Here is a 15,165-nt window from a genome sequence, read left to right on the forward strand (position 1 = left end):
GTTGCTCCCACGAGCCAAACGCTGCTTCAATGGCACCGGCACGAACATCTCAACGCAACAACTTCCCCCCCGACCCCCAGCAAGAGTACCTCGTGAGCGCGAACTCTCCCACTTAGGGTCGCGAGTTCATCTTACAAAGCGGCGGACTGGACAATTGCCTCTCGCCGCATCGCTGGATCTCAGCAGCGATCTTTATATATTTTTCTTCACGACGCCTTGTTGAGATCTGACCTAATTGTATGTTTATACTAGCAAGTGTACCCGTTCTTCGCACGTAAATTCATAGTTTAGTCCTAGTATAGATAGTTTAGTCCTAGTATAGTTTAGTCCTAGTATAGATAGACATCATTGCTCCCCCCCCCTCCAAGCCGCGCATTTGTGCGGGATACACGGCCGACGCGGAGGGTGGGAGGGGGTGACGTCACAGGCACACTGCGTGACGCTGCCGTATGCGGGTGACATCACAGATGTGACGTCACCGCTCAATACATTATATCCATTATTTCCCCCCCCCCTCCCCAAAAAAAATATATACAAAAGTCTATTTTTTATACTTTTTGCATTGTGTACAGTATGGAAGCTACCCCACATGCCAAATTTCAAGTTTGTAGCATGTTGGGAAGTATGCTAAACATTTCGAACAGACACATAATCACAAATGTCCCTTTTATATATCGAAGATATAGAGAGAGAGAGCGAGCGTCTTCACTCAAGACGCTGGACACGGCTTACACAATTGTGGCAGGGATGTAAAGATGTATGGTGGCAGGGGGGCGTGCTACAAGAATTGAGGAATGAGTGACCGCGATAGAGGACGAGTACTTGGGGATCAACGAGAGGGTAGGGGAGGGAGTTTGTGTTATCTCCCCCTGATCTGCACGGTGAGAGTGAGTGAGTGGGAGTTTGTGTGACCTCCCCCTGATCTGCACGGTGAGAGTGAGTGAGTGGAGTTTGTGTGATCTCCCCCTGTCTGCATGGTGAGAGTGAGTGAGTGGAGTTTGTGTGATCTCCCCCTGGATCTGCACGATGAGTGAGTGGAGTTTGTGTGATCTCCCCCTGTCTGCATGGTGAGAGTGAGTGGAGTTTGTGTGATCTCCCCCTGATCTGCACGATGAGTGAGTGGAGTTTGTGTGACCTCCTCCTGTTCAGCAGAGTCAGAGTGAGTGAGTGGGAATTTCCTTCGGGTTCTCAAGCGAAACATGCCAACGCACGACCCTCTTGAAAAACGTCCACGGAGTCAGTGTGGCTTTCCTTGGTGAATATATTTACTCTCTAATAATTTAATATAGTCATTATATAATCATCATTTATTAATATAACAGAGGGCGGCGGAAGGTGACGGAGTCTCTCGTCGCCGCTTCCTCTACTCCACCGTTCCTCTTCTACGGCTGTGCCCCCCCCCCCCCCCACGTTGGAGCCTGTCGGGGTGTCCATGCGATTTGTGGGATCTGTGGGAGTTCATTCGCTCAAATGGCAAAACTTCGGCGAGTGGGCTGGGGCCGGGTGCGCGACGCGTCTGGCGCTGATCGGATTATGACGCGAGGACGGACGCGTGGATGTGTGGCGACTCGGGTGACAAACCTTTTAAGACAGTCTGCATCAGCAGCAGGCCACGCTCTCCCACCTGATGACGGACGCTTGTGTTGCGCCCAAAACGTCGTGATTTATTTCATTTTATACCCACGTGACTTTACCGAGTATAGTCAACAGTTCGTGAACCAGTTCAACTGACCGCCCAAGTTCCCGGCCACCCGTAACCCCCCCCCCCCCCCCTCGTGCAAGTTGCCACCACTGGAGGCTCCCAACCACAGCCCCTCGTGGTGCAACCCGCGTGGTCTCCAAACCACCCAGAGGGGCCCCCTGAGACGACTCCGTGAGACGACTCCGATCCTCTCCCGTGATCAGGACCAGAGGGGGGGCGGGGGGGAGAGGGTTGGTGGTCTCACTGAGCAGGAGATAACTTGGCAATGCATCGCTGTGTCTCTGCTTTTAAAAATAAAAATGAAAGTTATTTGTTTTAAACGTTTCGCAAATATGAGAAATATGAAGCTGCGCTCCCACGCTCAGTGGCAGGGGAGGAGAGGTCCACGACGCCGATTTTACGTCGCTCCGGCTGCTGCTGCTGCAGTCACCGCCCCCTTCCTTGTTAGTGAGACTCGGAGAGACTCGGAGAGAGAGAACGCAGCACCAGCAACACTCGCAGCAACACTCACAGCGTCACTCCCAGCGTCACTCCCAGCAACACTCGCAGTGTCACTCGCAGCGTCACTCCCCAGCGTCACTCGCGCCGCGCTGTCGCGACCTCCCCCGTGACCCCCGGGGGTCAGTTTTGCGTGAGCCCCCCCCCGCCCGGTGGGGTGACGCGAGAGAGGGGGGGGCAAGTGAGAGAGGAGGGGGGGCAGTGAGAGGGGGGGGGGCAGTGAGGAGAGGACGGGGGGGGCAGTGAGAGAGGAGGGGGGGGGGGGCAGTGAGAGGGGGGGAGGCCGTTGGAGGCCTCGCGACGTTGAGCGCCGAGTGCCATGGGCGCGTCAAACAGCGTGTGGGGGGGGGGGGGGCAGCACACGCGGGGTCCAGGCCAATCGCCCCCCAATTCTCCCGATTTGACTTTAAACAAAGGAGACGGCCAAGACGCCTGACGGCTTCCCAACCCCCCCACCCCCACCCCCCACCGCCCCTGCTGTAAATTTCCTGCTGTAAATTTACAAATAAACAATTCCTTCTGGACTTGACATGAACGCACGCACGTAGCGTCTAAAATTACAACGAGTTTGTTTCCCTTCGCCCTGCCCGTGCGTGCGGGCGTGTGTCTGTGTGTTTGTGTGTGTCTGTGTGTGTTTGTGTGTTTGTGTGTGTCTGTGTGTTTGTGTGTGTCTGTGTGTTTGCGTGTTTGTGTGTGTCTGTGTGTTTGTGTGTCTGTGTGTCTGTATGTCTGTATGCTTGTGTGTTTGTGTGTCTGTATGTACTCGCTAACAGCGCTTACCCACAGACTATGTTTTGCTATGTTTACGTTTTATTTGATCAGGTAAGGCCCACTGAACTGAATAGCGCTTTGTCAGAGCGACCTGGATATCACAAATGATAGCTCAACGAGGTGGCCCATCATCGTGTGGATCTGTTTAGCAGCAGACACACACTCCAAACGCGTGATGTTTCTAAATGTGGAGAGAAAAACCGGAGGACCCGGAGAAAAAATCAACGCGACCACGGGGAGAGAGAGAGACACGCAAACTCCAAATATACAGCAGCAGGCGTCAAGGTGGGGATCGAACCCACGGCCTCCTGCACACCAGGCGAGGTAGTTAACATCTCCTAGCCACCGTGGCGCCCAAAAGTCTATCAAGGCTATGCAGGGATCTTTATCTTTCTAGGGGAGCGTGGTGCAGTGGTTAGGGGCACTGCGTTACGAGGCCCGGCTGCCCGAATTCCATTACCGGTCAAAATCAGTGAAACCGGTAACTGGGCATCCTCTAGGTCGACTCAGCCATGAATGAGTACCTAGTCACCGCCGGTGTCTAAACGTGATCACCGGGGGAGACAAAGGCGGCGGGCGGGCGGGCCGGGCGTGCTGCTGGCTTGCCCGCACTCTCGCCAGCGACACTTGCCCCAACAGTCTGTGAAGGCTACACGGGAGTGGGGAATCTTTGTTGCGTATTGTCCAACGGATTTGGTCGTTGTTTGTTGTTGAGAAGGGAGATCGCGGGGCTCAGAGCGAATGCCCCGCGCGGTTTTATGAACTCGCTTTGTGAAGTTAAAACGCTCCAAAAGGAAAGTCGCGAGGCTGAAGTGCGCTGGAAAAACAAACACGCGCCAACGTGACCCCTCTCTTCCACACATTGTCCTCAACATTTACTTCTCATGCAGTTGAGAGCCAGGGGGGGGGGGGCATCGTGGAGATGCTCCAACCCCTTGCTCGTGTGCCCTAAGGTGACACGTAAAATGCGGTTTCTTTTTTAAGCGCCATCTATTGCTCGCGTTATTTTCCCTGATAAATATACTGAGCGGCAGCATCGGACTGTGGCATTTCCACCGCTTGCGTGAAATAAATGCTCATTTTCGAACGTGTTGCACACGTTGACATTTTCTGCTGTGTATACAAAGACATCCTGCAAAGAAGCAAAACACAGGACGCGTGGTCGTAGAGGAGTGGCAAAGGGTGATGATATTCGGTGTGTTTATGTCGCGTTGATACTAGCAGGCCTCTTGCGGATGTCAGAGCCTCAATCCTACATGCAAGCTGCTTCCCGCAGGATTAACCCCCCTCCGTCTCTCTCTCTCATCTCCCACGACATCGCGTCCGCTGTGGCTGTGGTTGGCATCTTTGGCCACGATCCCTCTGGCCTCTGAAACCTTCGGTGCATTGGGGGACGTCCTCCGTCGGTCGTCGTTCGTTCGTTTGTGCCAAGAGTCGTGGTGGGCAAATGTGAAACAGGGAGGTGAATACGCGGAGAGAGAAAAAATAAACCTCACTCTGTCGCGGTGTGGGATGACCACAGTCGCCTCGAGAACGGAACCACGGAGCGAAATCACGACCATGATGCACCACTCCCGCTACTACTGACGCGATCGCCTGGGACTCAGCCACCTACTCGATGTACAATGACAGTTCTACGTCGATGTGAGCGGCCAAAAGAATAATCATAGTGATAATTGTTTTTTACCCTTCTATCTGGCAACAAAACTGACACCATTTTTACAAGGAGTTATGTTTTTTGTTTGCATTATGACTGCAGGTATTGTGGTCTATGTAAACATGACTCCTTGTAAAAAAAGGTGTCAGTTTTGTTGCCAGATAGAAGGGTAAAAAACCAATTATATTTTTTACTGGCAAATGAGGTTCCAATGGTGGAATAATCATAGTTTGGGAAAGAATAGCTTGGCGCTCGAGATGGTTGCGGATGGCGGAAACTCAAAAGATGCCAACTTAATCATGATCTCCGGCTTACCCGCGAATTCTGGCTTACCCATGAATTCCAGCATAACTGTGAATTCTGGATTAACCGCAAATTCCGGCTTACCAATGAATTCCGGCATACCCATGGATTCCGGCTTAACTCCGAATTCTGGCTTATCCATGAATTCCGCCGTCATCCCGAATTCCGGCTTAACCCCAAATTCCGGCTTACCAATGAATTCCGGCTTACCCATGGATTCCGGTTTAACTCCGAATTCCGGCTTACCCGAATTCCGGCTTATCCATGAATTCCGCCGTCACCCCGAATTCCGGCTTAACCCCAAATTCCGGCTTACCAATGAATTCCGGCTTACCCATGGATTCCGGTTTAACTCCGAATTCCGGCTTACCCGAATTCCGGCTTATCCATGAATTCCGCCGTCACCCCGAATTCCGGCTTAACCCCAAATTCCGGCTTACCAATGAATTCCGGCTTACCCATGGATTCCGGTTTAACTCCGAATTCCGGCTTACCCGAATTCCGGCTTATCCATGAATTCCGCCGTCACCCCGAATTCCGGCTTAACCCCAAATTCCGGCTTACCAATGAATTCCGGCTTACCCATGGATTCCGGTTTAACTCCGAATTCCGGCTTACCCGAATTCCGGCTTATCCATGAATTCCGCCGTCACCCAGAATTCCGGCTTAACCCCAAATTCCGGCTTACCAATGAATTCCGGCTTACCCATGGATTCTGGTTTAACTCCGAATTCCGGCTTACCCGAATTCCGGCTTATCCATGAATTCCGCCGTCACCCAGAATTCCGGCTAGGTCCGCGATTTCCGGCTCAACGGTTGTCCGCTCGTGGGCGGCGGCCGCGGCGAGGCGGGCGTGAGACTCACGTGACCACCTCCGGGATGTCGTCCTCTCGCTTGAAGCGGCCGGCCCACAGCAGCAGCTTCCTGTCCACGACGCTGGGATGGTATCCTGGCACCCTCTGCGCCACCCTGCCTGCAGGCGCGGACAACGCCACGCACGGGCGGGTGCTCTGTGAGTGGGACTCGGGGGTCGTGGGCGGAGGGCACTTTCTGCCGGTGAGACATCATCACCGGTGTGTGAGCGTGCCGCCACACGTTTGAAACCATTGGGGGGTTTGACAGCAGCACGATGATGATGATGGGGTGGGGGGGCGGTGTTTTTACTATTTGTGTATTGTCGGGGGGGGGGGGGCACCAGAGGCCATCAGGGGCCGTCAGTGGCCCTCGGCCCTTGCAATTACGAACACTGCTGTTGCGTGACCGTGTTTAAATGGCTGGGTGGGGGGGGGGCATGACGCAGCCAATGTTAAACAAACTTTAAACCAATTTTGAACGCTAAACAGAGTGGGTAGCGATACGATCTGCGTGCGTCTCTCGTGCACTCTGCTCTGGTGACCACCCCCGCGATGTATATGAGTGCAGCCGGTGATGCAAATCGCGCAAATTATACGGACCCCTCTTCTTGGTTCTTTGGATAAAGTCACGTAGAAGGGAAATAATAAAATAATAAAAATAAAACATAATAAAATAATTCTCACGACGTTTCGGCCACAACGCAAGCAGCCGTCCTCAGGTGAAGATCAGGTCTGTCGGGGAGACAGCGTCTGAAATTCATCGTGATAATTATTTTATTATGTTTTATTTGTATTATTTTATTACTTCCCTTCTACGTGACTTTACCGAAAGAACCAAGAAGATGAATCCCTGCAGTCACGAAAGCTTTACATCGAAATTTATACGGACCCCGTTTAGCAATTTTACCTCCAGCCCCCTTCCGACTCTCGCAAGACACTTTTTTTCCGATTAGCACGGTTGGCTACGTACGGTGCGAAAGAAGGTCAGCATACACACACACGCACGTGCGTACGTTCCTTAATGGAACCTTACAACGATTGAACGGTGCGAACTTTGAAGACAAGTCGCCATTGGTGTTAAATATTGTTACCGGCACTCTTTCACTTTCCTTCATGTTCACGGTCAGGTTTGTTTGGGGGTTAGGTCGCGGAAATGTAAATGTGTCGTAAACTCACCTCCACCCGACACAGCCAACTAGTAAGGGTTGTCACGTAAACAGAACGTGCCAATTCGTCACTAGTACAGCAACACACCGGTGTGTTGGAGAGCCAAGCCACAACATTTACAATTTGAGTACACAGTGATTACCACTAGCTTCATCAGCACGGTTGGCTACGTACGGTGCGAAAGAAGTTCAAGAGTACACACACACATACGCAGGTCCGCAGAGCTTGGGCAAGACGCGTCGCGGCTAGAAGGGATGATGACCGAGGGTCGAGAGGAATGATGCAGCAGCCAATGACTAACTACAGTATTACTGTTTACCATTCAATAATCACTACTACTGTTTACCATTTAATAATCACTATTAGTATTTACCATTTGTATTCTACCAGGTAAGACCCACTGGGCCATGTGGCTGTTCTTTCAGAGGCGAGCTGGGCTATCGCAAATGATAGCCCAACGAAGTGGCTTGTCATCGTGTAGAAACGTACTGCAGACAAATAATGGAAACGCGTGATGTAGGATTCTAAATTTGGAGGGGAAATCTGGAGGACCCGGAGAAAATGCTGCGCGACCACGGGGAGAGAGAGAGACACACAAACTCCAAATACACAGCAGCAGCAGGCTTCAGGGTCGAGATCGAACCCACGACCTCCTGTATATCAGGCGAGGTAGTTAACATCTCCTAGCCACCGTGATGATGATGAGAGAGAGACACACAAACTCCAAATAGACAGCAGCAGGCGTCAAAGTGGAGATCGAACCCACGACCTCCTGTACACCGGGCGAGGTAGCTAACATCTCCTAGCCACCGTGATGATGATGAGAGAGAGATACGCAAACTCCAAATATACAGCAGCTGCAGGCGTCAGGGTCGAGATCGAACCCACGACCTCCTGTACACCAGGCGAGGGAGTTAACATCTCCTAGCCACCGTGATGATGATGAGAGAGAGAGACACGCAAACTCCAAATATACAGCAGCAGGCGTCAGGGTCAAGATCGAACCCACGACCTCCTGTATACCAGGCGAGGGAGTTAACATCTCCTAGCCACCGTGATGATGATGAGAGAGAGAGACACGCAAACTCCAAATACACAGCAGCAGGCGTCAAGGTCGAGATCGAACCCACGACCTCCTGTATACCGGGCGAGGTAGTTAATATCTCCTAGCCACCGTGATGATGATGATGAGAGAGAGAGAGACACGCAAACTCCAAATACACAGCAGCAGGCGTCAGGGTCAAGATCGAACCCACGGCCTCCTGTACACCGAGCGAGGTAGTTAACATCTCGCCAGCGCAGTGACAACGCGCCCGCGAGTACCACCACGGTGGAGGAGACGGAGCGATGCTGACATCCCCTCGTGGCACAAGCGCCGAGTGGATCGTTGCATCACCGGATCGCTAAAGGGGTCGACGACTTGGGGGTGATGCCTTCATCCAGCAGCCGATTCAGCGTGGCTGATGATGACGACGACGACGATAAAGATGATGACGGCGATGACGACGACGCGTAAAGATTCGACAAAATGGTTCGGGATGTATATTCAAGGACAGAGGACATTGAGACGAGACACCCTGGGAGAAGGGCAACGGATACCGACCAGAGCCTCTCTCCTTACCGTGAACATCATCGTCCCCTCCACCTCCTCCTCCACCTCCTCCTTGCCTGCAGCTGCTGGCCATGGCCCTGGCTGCCTCGCCGGCACTCATCGTCGTCGGCGCTGGCGCAGGTGTCACGGGCCAGGGGCCCGGGAGGACCCCCAGGGGGGCCGACTCGCCCTGAAGCCGCTTGCGAGCCACCGTCGATAGGACGCGGAACAGCATGGTGCTGGTGGTGGTGGTAGTGGTGGTGGTGGTGATGGTGGTGGTGCTGGTGGTGGTGGTGGTGCTGGTGGTGGTGGTGATGGTGGTGGGGCTGGTGGTGGTGGTGCTGGTGCTGGTGGTGGTGCTGGTGGTAGTGGTGGTGCTGCTGGTGGGGCTGGTGGTGGTGCTGGTAGTGGTGGTGGTGCTGGTGGTAGTGGTGGTGCTGCTGGTGGGGCTGGTGGTGGTGCTGGTAGTGGTGGTGGTGCTGGTAGTGGTGGTGCTGCTGGTGGTGGTGGTGGTAGTGGTGGTGCTGGTGATACTGGTGGTGATGGTGGTAGTGGTGGTGGTAGTGGTGGTGGTGCTGCTGCTGCTGGTGGTGCTGCTGCTGGTGGTGGTGCTGGTGGTGCCGCTACTGGTGGTGCTGGTGGTGGTGCAGGTGGTGCTGCTAGTGGTGGTGCTGCTACTGGTGGTGGTGCTGGTGGTGGTGCTGGTGGTGCTGCTGCTGGTGCTGCTGCTGGTGCAGCTGCTACTGGTGGTGATGGTGCTGGTGCTGCAGCTGCTGCTGGTGATGGTGGTGCTGCTGCTGGTGGTGGTGGTGATGCTGCTACTGGTGGTGATGGTGCTGGTGGTGCTGCTGCTGCTCGAGAGAGAGAGCGCTCAGTGCAGTCGGGTCGGTCCGCGCGCCGGGTGGAGACGTTTGTAGGGGGCCTGGGAGGCGGGGCGTGTGGGTGGGGCGGTGTCAGTCGATGAGTGGTGGGTGGGTGAGTGTTGGGTGGGTGGGTGAGTGGGTGGGTGAGTGTTGGGTGGGTGGGTGAGTGTTGGGTGGGTGGGTGAGTGGGTGGGTGAGTGTGTGGGTGAGTGTTGGGTGGGTGGATGAGTGGGTGGGTGGGAGAGTGTTGGGTGGGTGGGTGGGAGAGTGTTGGGTGGGTGGGTGAGTGTTGGGTTTGTGGGTGGGTGAGTGTTGGGTGGGTGGGTGAGTGTTGGGTGGGTGGGTGGGTGAGTGTTGGGTGGGTGAGTGGTGGGTGAGTGTTGGGGCGTTGAGCCTTAACGTGAAGTCCAGAGTCAACCCAGACGCCAACGAGCTCAGTCACAATGCTGACATGATGAAAGACGATGTAAAGCTTTCGTGACTGCAGGGATTCATCTTCTTGGTTCTTTCGGTAAAGTCACGTACAATGGAAATAATAAAATAATAAAAATAAAACATAATAAAATAATTCTCACGACGTTTCGGCCACAACGCAAGCAGCCGTCCTCAGGTGGAGAACAGGGCTGTCGAGGAGACTCTGATGAAAGACATTGCCAGCTCTCAGGCTTGCCACTTTTTCCACAGCTCAAACCGGGACAAACACCGGGGGGTGTTTCGAGTCGCCCTTTCCTGTAATGTCAAAAGTGTGCAGTCGGGAATACACTTCAGAATCAGAATACATATCTGTATTTATACTAAAGGAATCCGATGAGCTATAAAGCTCTTTATTCACAGATGTCCAGTCGAGGCACGGGGTAAGAATGTAACAACAACAAACAGTGCAACACACACGATACGAGTGCAAAGTACAAGAAAGGTAAACAAATCGCCCAAACACAAACACATACAACACTAGACCATCCCCAGCCTTACTCTGTGGTTCTTTCGGTAAAGTCACGTGGGTATAAAATAAAATAAATCACGACGTTTCGGGTGCAACACAAGCGTCCATCATCAGGTGGGAAAGCGTGGTCTGCTGCTGATGATGGGCGCTTGTGTTGCGCCCGAAACGTCGTGATTTATTTTATTTTATTCCTACGTGACTTTACCGAAAGAACCAAAGAGTATATGGATTCCTGCAGTCACGAAAGCTTCAAATCAAGATCATCGCCATCCTACCAGGCAAAGCCCACCGAGGTATTAACCTATTTTTCAAAAATCGACTTGGCGACAAATTATAGCTCAACAAAGCGGCGAATTATTTGGACACTTATCGCAGAAAAATAATTGAAATAGTTCAAACGCACGTTTCTAAATGTGGAGGGGAAACGTGGAGAACCCGGAGAAAAAAAAATCCCCGCCACCACGGGGAGAGAGAGACACGCAAACTCCAAATATACAGCAGCACCAGGCGTCAGGGTCGGGATCGAACCCACGACCTTCTGTAGACCAGGCGAGGTGGTTAACATCTCCTAGCCACCGTGGTGATGATGAGAGAGACACACGCAAACTCCAAATAGACAGCAGCAGCAGGCGTCAGGGTCAGGATCGGGCCCACAACCTCCTTCATACCAGGCGAGGTAGATAACATCTCCCCACAATACCGGCCCCGTATTTTGGTACAAATCAATTCCCTGCCACCCGAACACAGACGCGAATTCACGAACTATGAAACAGGTGGCAACCCTATCAGCAATATGCAATTCATCATTAAGAAAAAAAGATGATCTCGCTTTGTGCGGCAGTAGTAGATGCGTTGCACAAAAAGGGCGCAAAAAGCAAAATCGCAGAAGGCTGCCGAGTAACGCACAAAGTTCACAAACAAAATGTAGGGCCACGTTTGAGCGTGAGCCACACGTGCGTGACTTGAGAATCAGAATCTTGTATTTATACTGGAGGAGTCCGAAACAGAGTTTTATTCGGGTTAGATCGCGTAAATAACTAAATATAAATGCACCATAAATTCATAGCTGTCAAATCATATAGTTTACAACGTATTCTTGTGCAGGGAAATTGCGTTTTTAGGTCCTTACGGCGTACAGCCGTTTCAATACGGGCAACATTTTATTTTTGCCTATTTGTTTGTGGTTCTCCCTTGTGATGGGGCTTTGTAGGATGAACGTTGAGATTTACAAGGGCACGGGGTGACCAATAATGACTGAATTGGTCTGTAATCAGGTAGGGCACTGACAAGGGGTTGACAGGTATGGTCTGCACCAACCCAAAGTTGGTGATGGGGCGGTGTTGTTAGTGCATAGGTGAGTGTGTGTGTCAGGGGAGCGGTGGTGCAGCGGTTAGCCACACTACTGCTGGGTCTTCTTCTTTGTCGTGTCTCATGTCCCAACAACTTGGGTGGTCTTTTCCAAATATTCTGCACAGTCCACCGCTCCTGGGCGAGCGCTGGGTGTGGGAGAGATGGGGAGTGGGGAAGATGGGGGGTCCTGGGTGAGTGGGAGAGATGGTGAGTGAGTGGGAGAGATAGTGGGTGAGTGGGAGGGATGGTGGGTCCTGGGTGAGTGGGAGAGATGGTGGATGAGTGTGAGAGATGGTGTGTGAGTGAGTGGGAGAGATGGTGAGTGAGTGGGAGAGATGGTGAGTGAGTGGGAGAGTGGGAGAGATGGTGGGTGAGTGGGAGGGATGGTGGGTCCTGGGTGAGTGGGAGAGATGGTGGGTGAGTGGGAGAGATGGTGGATGAGTGGGAGAGATGGTGAGTGAGTGTGAGAGATGGTGAGTGAGTGGGAGAGATGGTGGGTGAGTGGGAGAGATGGTGGGTGAGTGGGAGAGATGGTGGGTGAGTGGGAGGGATGATGGGTGAGTGTGAGAGATGGTGGGTGAGTATGAGAGATGGTGGGTGAGTGGGAGGGATGGTGGGTCCTGGGTGAGTGGGAGAGACGGTGGGTGAGAGAGGTGGTGGGTGAGTGTGAGAGATGGTGGGTGAGTGGGAGAGATGGTGAGTGAGTGGGTGTGACGCGGGCGCAGTTGAACCGGGTCACATTGAGAGTGAGGTCCACGTGACAGAGAGCGATGGTAGGAGGGCATCACGGACAGCAGCGGAGCACGCGAACAGCGACAAAAGTCGTTCCAGTTTGGGGAGGGGGGGAGTCCTCGGCTGCCCAGAGGGGGGCGTTGCGTCTCCTGCCGAGCTGGAATCTTCTCGTCCGTGCAAATGTCCCGAGTCACACCACGCGGGGGCGACATTGCTCCAGGAATTGACACAAAAGTTCGAAATTCGTACGTTTAACTTCTTTGGCGCAGCGCGTAGCAAACCGCGCTGATCGGAAGGACAACGAACTAAACACCAAGAAAGCAAACTCTTTGGTTCTTTCGGTAAAGTCACGTAGGTAGAAAAATAATAGATCACGACGTTTCGATCGCGACACAAGCAATCGCCATCAGGTGGGACAACCACAGCAAGAAACAACTGATCTATTATTTTTATACCTACGTGACTTTACCGAAAGAACCAAAGAGTATGGATTCCTGCAGTCAAGTTTCAAGTTTTCAAGTTTACTTATTAGGTATCGCCCTGTGAGCCATTCTGCTCTTGAATTGGCTGCAACCGCAACAAACAAAAAAAACATGGATTTAAAGCTTTCGTGACTGCAGGGATTCATCTTCTTGGTTCTTTCGGTAAAGTCACGTAGAAGGCAAGTAATAAAATAATTAAAATAAAATAAAACATAATAAAACAATTCTCACGACGTTTCGGCTACAATGCAAGCAGCCGTCTTCACCTGAAGACTAATTTCAGGGTGCTGATTCCAAATCTGATCTCAGATTTGCTCTATCACGTCTCATTTGTATGCTATCGGCATACCCCATTTTCATTGATTTTACCCGAAATTAACTCTGTCACTTATGATTGCAAGTTGTTGCGAGTCAGTGACTGCTTTAGTGTTAAAATATGGTGCTTTATTTTTAGGATAGTGTGTTTATGATATCATTTTATGTAGATATCCACATTTATTTAATATTTTTCTTCTGCAGTTTTTATTGAAAATGCAATATTTGATATCTCAAAAACCTGATGTGATAGACAAAAACTGATGCCAGATTTGGAATCGGCACCCCAAAATTATTTTAAAACCGTTGGAATACCTTATGCCAGAAAAAGTGTGTTGAGCAGAAACACTCCGAATGGCATGAGAATCGGAATCCTTATTTAGACCGGAGGAATGCGATGAGCTCTGAAGACACTGTTCTCAGATTGTCCAGTCAGGGAACGGGTCAGCAGGTCACAACAAACAGGACAACAGGAATTCACCATTCCAACTTCTACGTGTACAGGGCAAATGCAGTACACAAGACGACTTCTGACATTAATTACCGCCACTTCAACAGCCCTTGCCGTCTGATGTTCTTCACTCATTATCAGAGGAGGTCAACTTTCGCCGATAGATCATCAGCGTGAGTGCCGCCACACCGCCTGCAAGACAAAATAAGTCACTCATAATACAGGGGGGAGGGGGGGTTTGGGTTAAATCGCGTAAATATATGTGTCGTAAAACCTGCCACCACCCGACACAGCCAATGAGTAAGGTTTGTCACGTGAACAGAACGTGCCAATTCGTCACTAGTACAGCAACACCGGTAGTGTTAACCGGTAGTGTGTTAGAGAGCAAATCCACAACATTTCCAATCTGAGTTCGACGTTTCGCCAGTAACTACAACTAGCTTCGGCAGGCTGTCCCACACTGGCGTGCTGTACGAGTAACGAACCCGCACGTTCTGTTTACGTGACAAACTTTACTAATTGGCTGTGTCGGGTGGTGGCGGCTTTAACGACACATTTATATATTCACAAGATCTAACCCCCCCCCCCCCCAAATAAAACAATTTTGGATCTTGATTTAAAGCTTTCGTGACTGCAGGGATTCATCTTCTTGGTTCTTTCGGTAAAGTCACGTAGAAGGGAAGTAATAATTATTTTATTATATTATTATTTTGTTATGTTTTATTTTTATTATTTTATTACTTCCCTTCTACGTGACTTTACCGAAAGAACCAAGAAGATGTATTTTGGATCTTGAAGCTTTCGTGACTACAGGAATCCATACTCTTTGGTTCTTTCGGTAAAGTCACGTAGGTATAAAATAAAATAAAATTGTATTTTATTTCATACCTACGTGACTTTAAAATAAAATACATTATTTTATGCCTACGTGACTTTACCGAAAGAACCAAAGAGTTTGTATTTTGCATGATATTGGTCGCGAACGCCTACGTGTTAAACCAAAACAATTCACATGTGTATATTGGGGGGGGGGGGGCGCACTAAAGGCCACATGGGGCCACCAGGTGGCCTTTAGTGTGGCCCCTCTCCTGCTGTAGTCCATCACCTCTCCTGCTGTAGTCCATCACCTCTCCTGCTGTAGTCCATCACCTCTCCTGTTGTAGTCCATCACCTCTCCTGCTGTAGTCCATCACCTCTCCTGCTGTAGTCCATCACCTCTCCTGCTGTAGTCCATCACCTCTCCTGCTGTAGTCCATCACCGGAGGTTCACTTGACGATGTCTCGCGCTGTGCTGCTGTCAAGCGAGCCGTGACGGAGCTGCGTAGGAGAGTGTTGCCAAACAGGTACGATGGCTCTGCCCTCCTCAAAACAAGAGAGGGTTTCTGTACGATGTTTCACCACCAGCGGTTTGCGAAACATTCTCACCGATTAAGGAACAAACAAACCAGCAATGTCCCCTTGACGCATCCGCATCTCCACATTAACA

The 15,165-nt window shown here is 51.4% G+C and overlaps 1 protein-coding gene across 1 annotated transcript in view; it reads right to left on the minus strand.

Moving 5' to 3' along the window:
* FAM162B (family with sequence similarity 162 member B) overlaps nucleotides 1-9,447 on the minus strand; it is a 23,462-nt gene extending 14,015 nt beyond the window's left edge. Inside the window, exons 1-2 of the mRNA XM_078880427.1 lie at nucleotides 8,574-9,447; nucleotides 5,796-5,904 (exon numbers count right to left, since the gene is read on the minus strand). Coding sequence (XP_078736553.1) covers nucleotides 5,796-5,904; nucleotides 8,574-8,778 — 314 coding nt within the window. The 5' untranslated portion in view covers nucleotides 8,779-9,447. The remainder of the gene's footprint in view (nucleotides 1-5,795; nucleotides 5,905-8,573) is intronic.
* Between the last annotated feature and the right edge of the window lie 5,718 nt (nucleotides 9,448-15,165).

This window comes from Lampetra fluviatilis, chromosome 57 (assembly GCF_964198595.1).
Source record: "Lampetra fluviatilis chromosome 57, kcLamFluv1.1, whole genome shotgun sequence".
Taxonomy (NCBI): Eukaryota; Metazoa; Chordata; class Hyperoartia; order Petromyzontiformes; family Petromyzontidae; genus Lampetra; species Lampetra fluviatilis.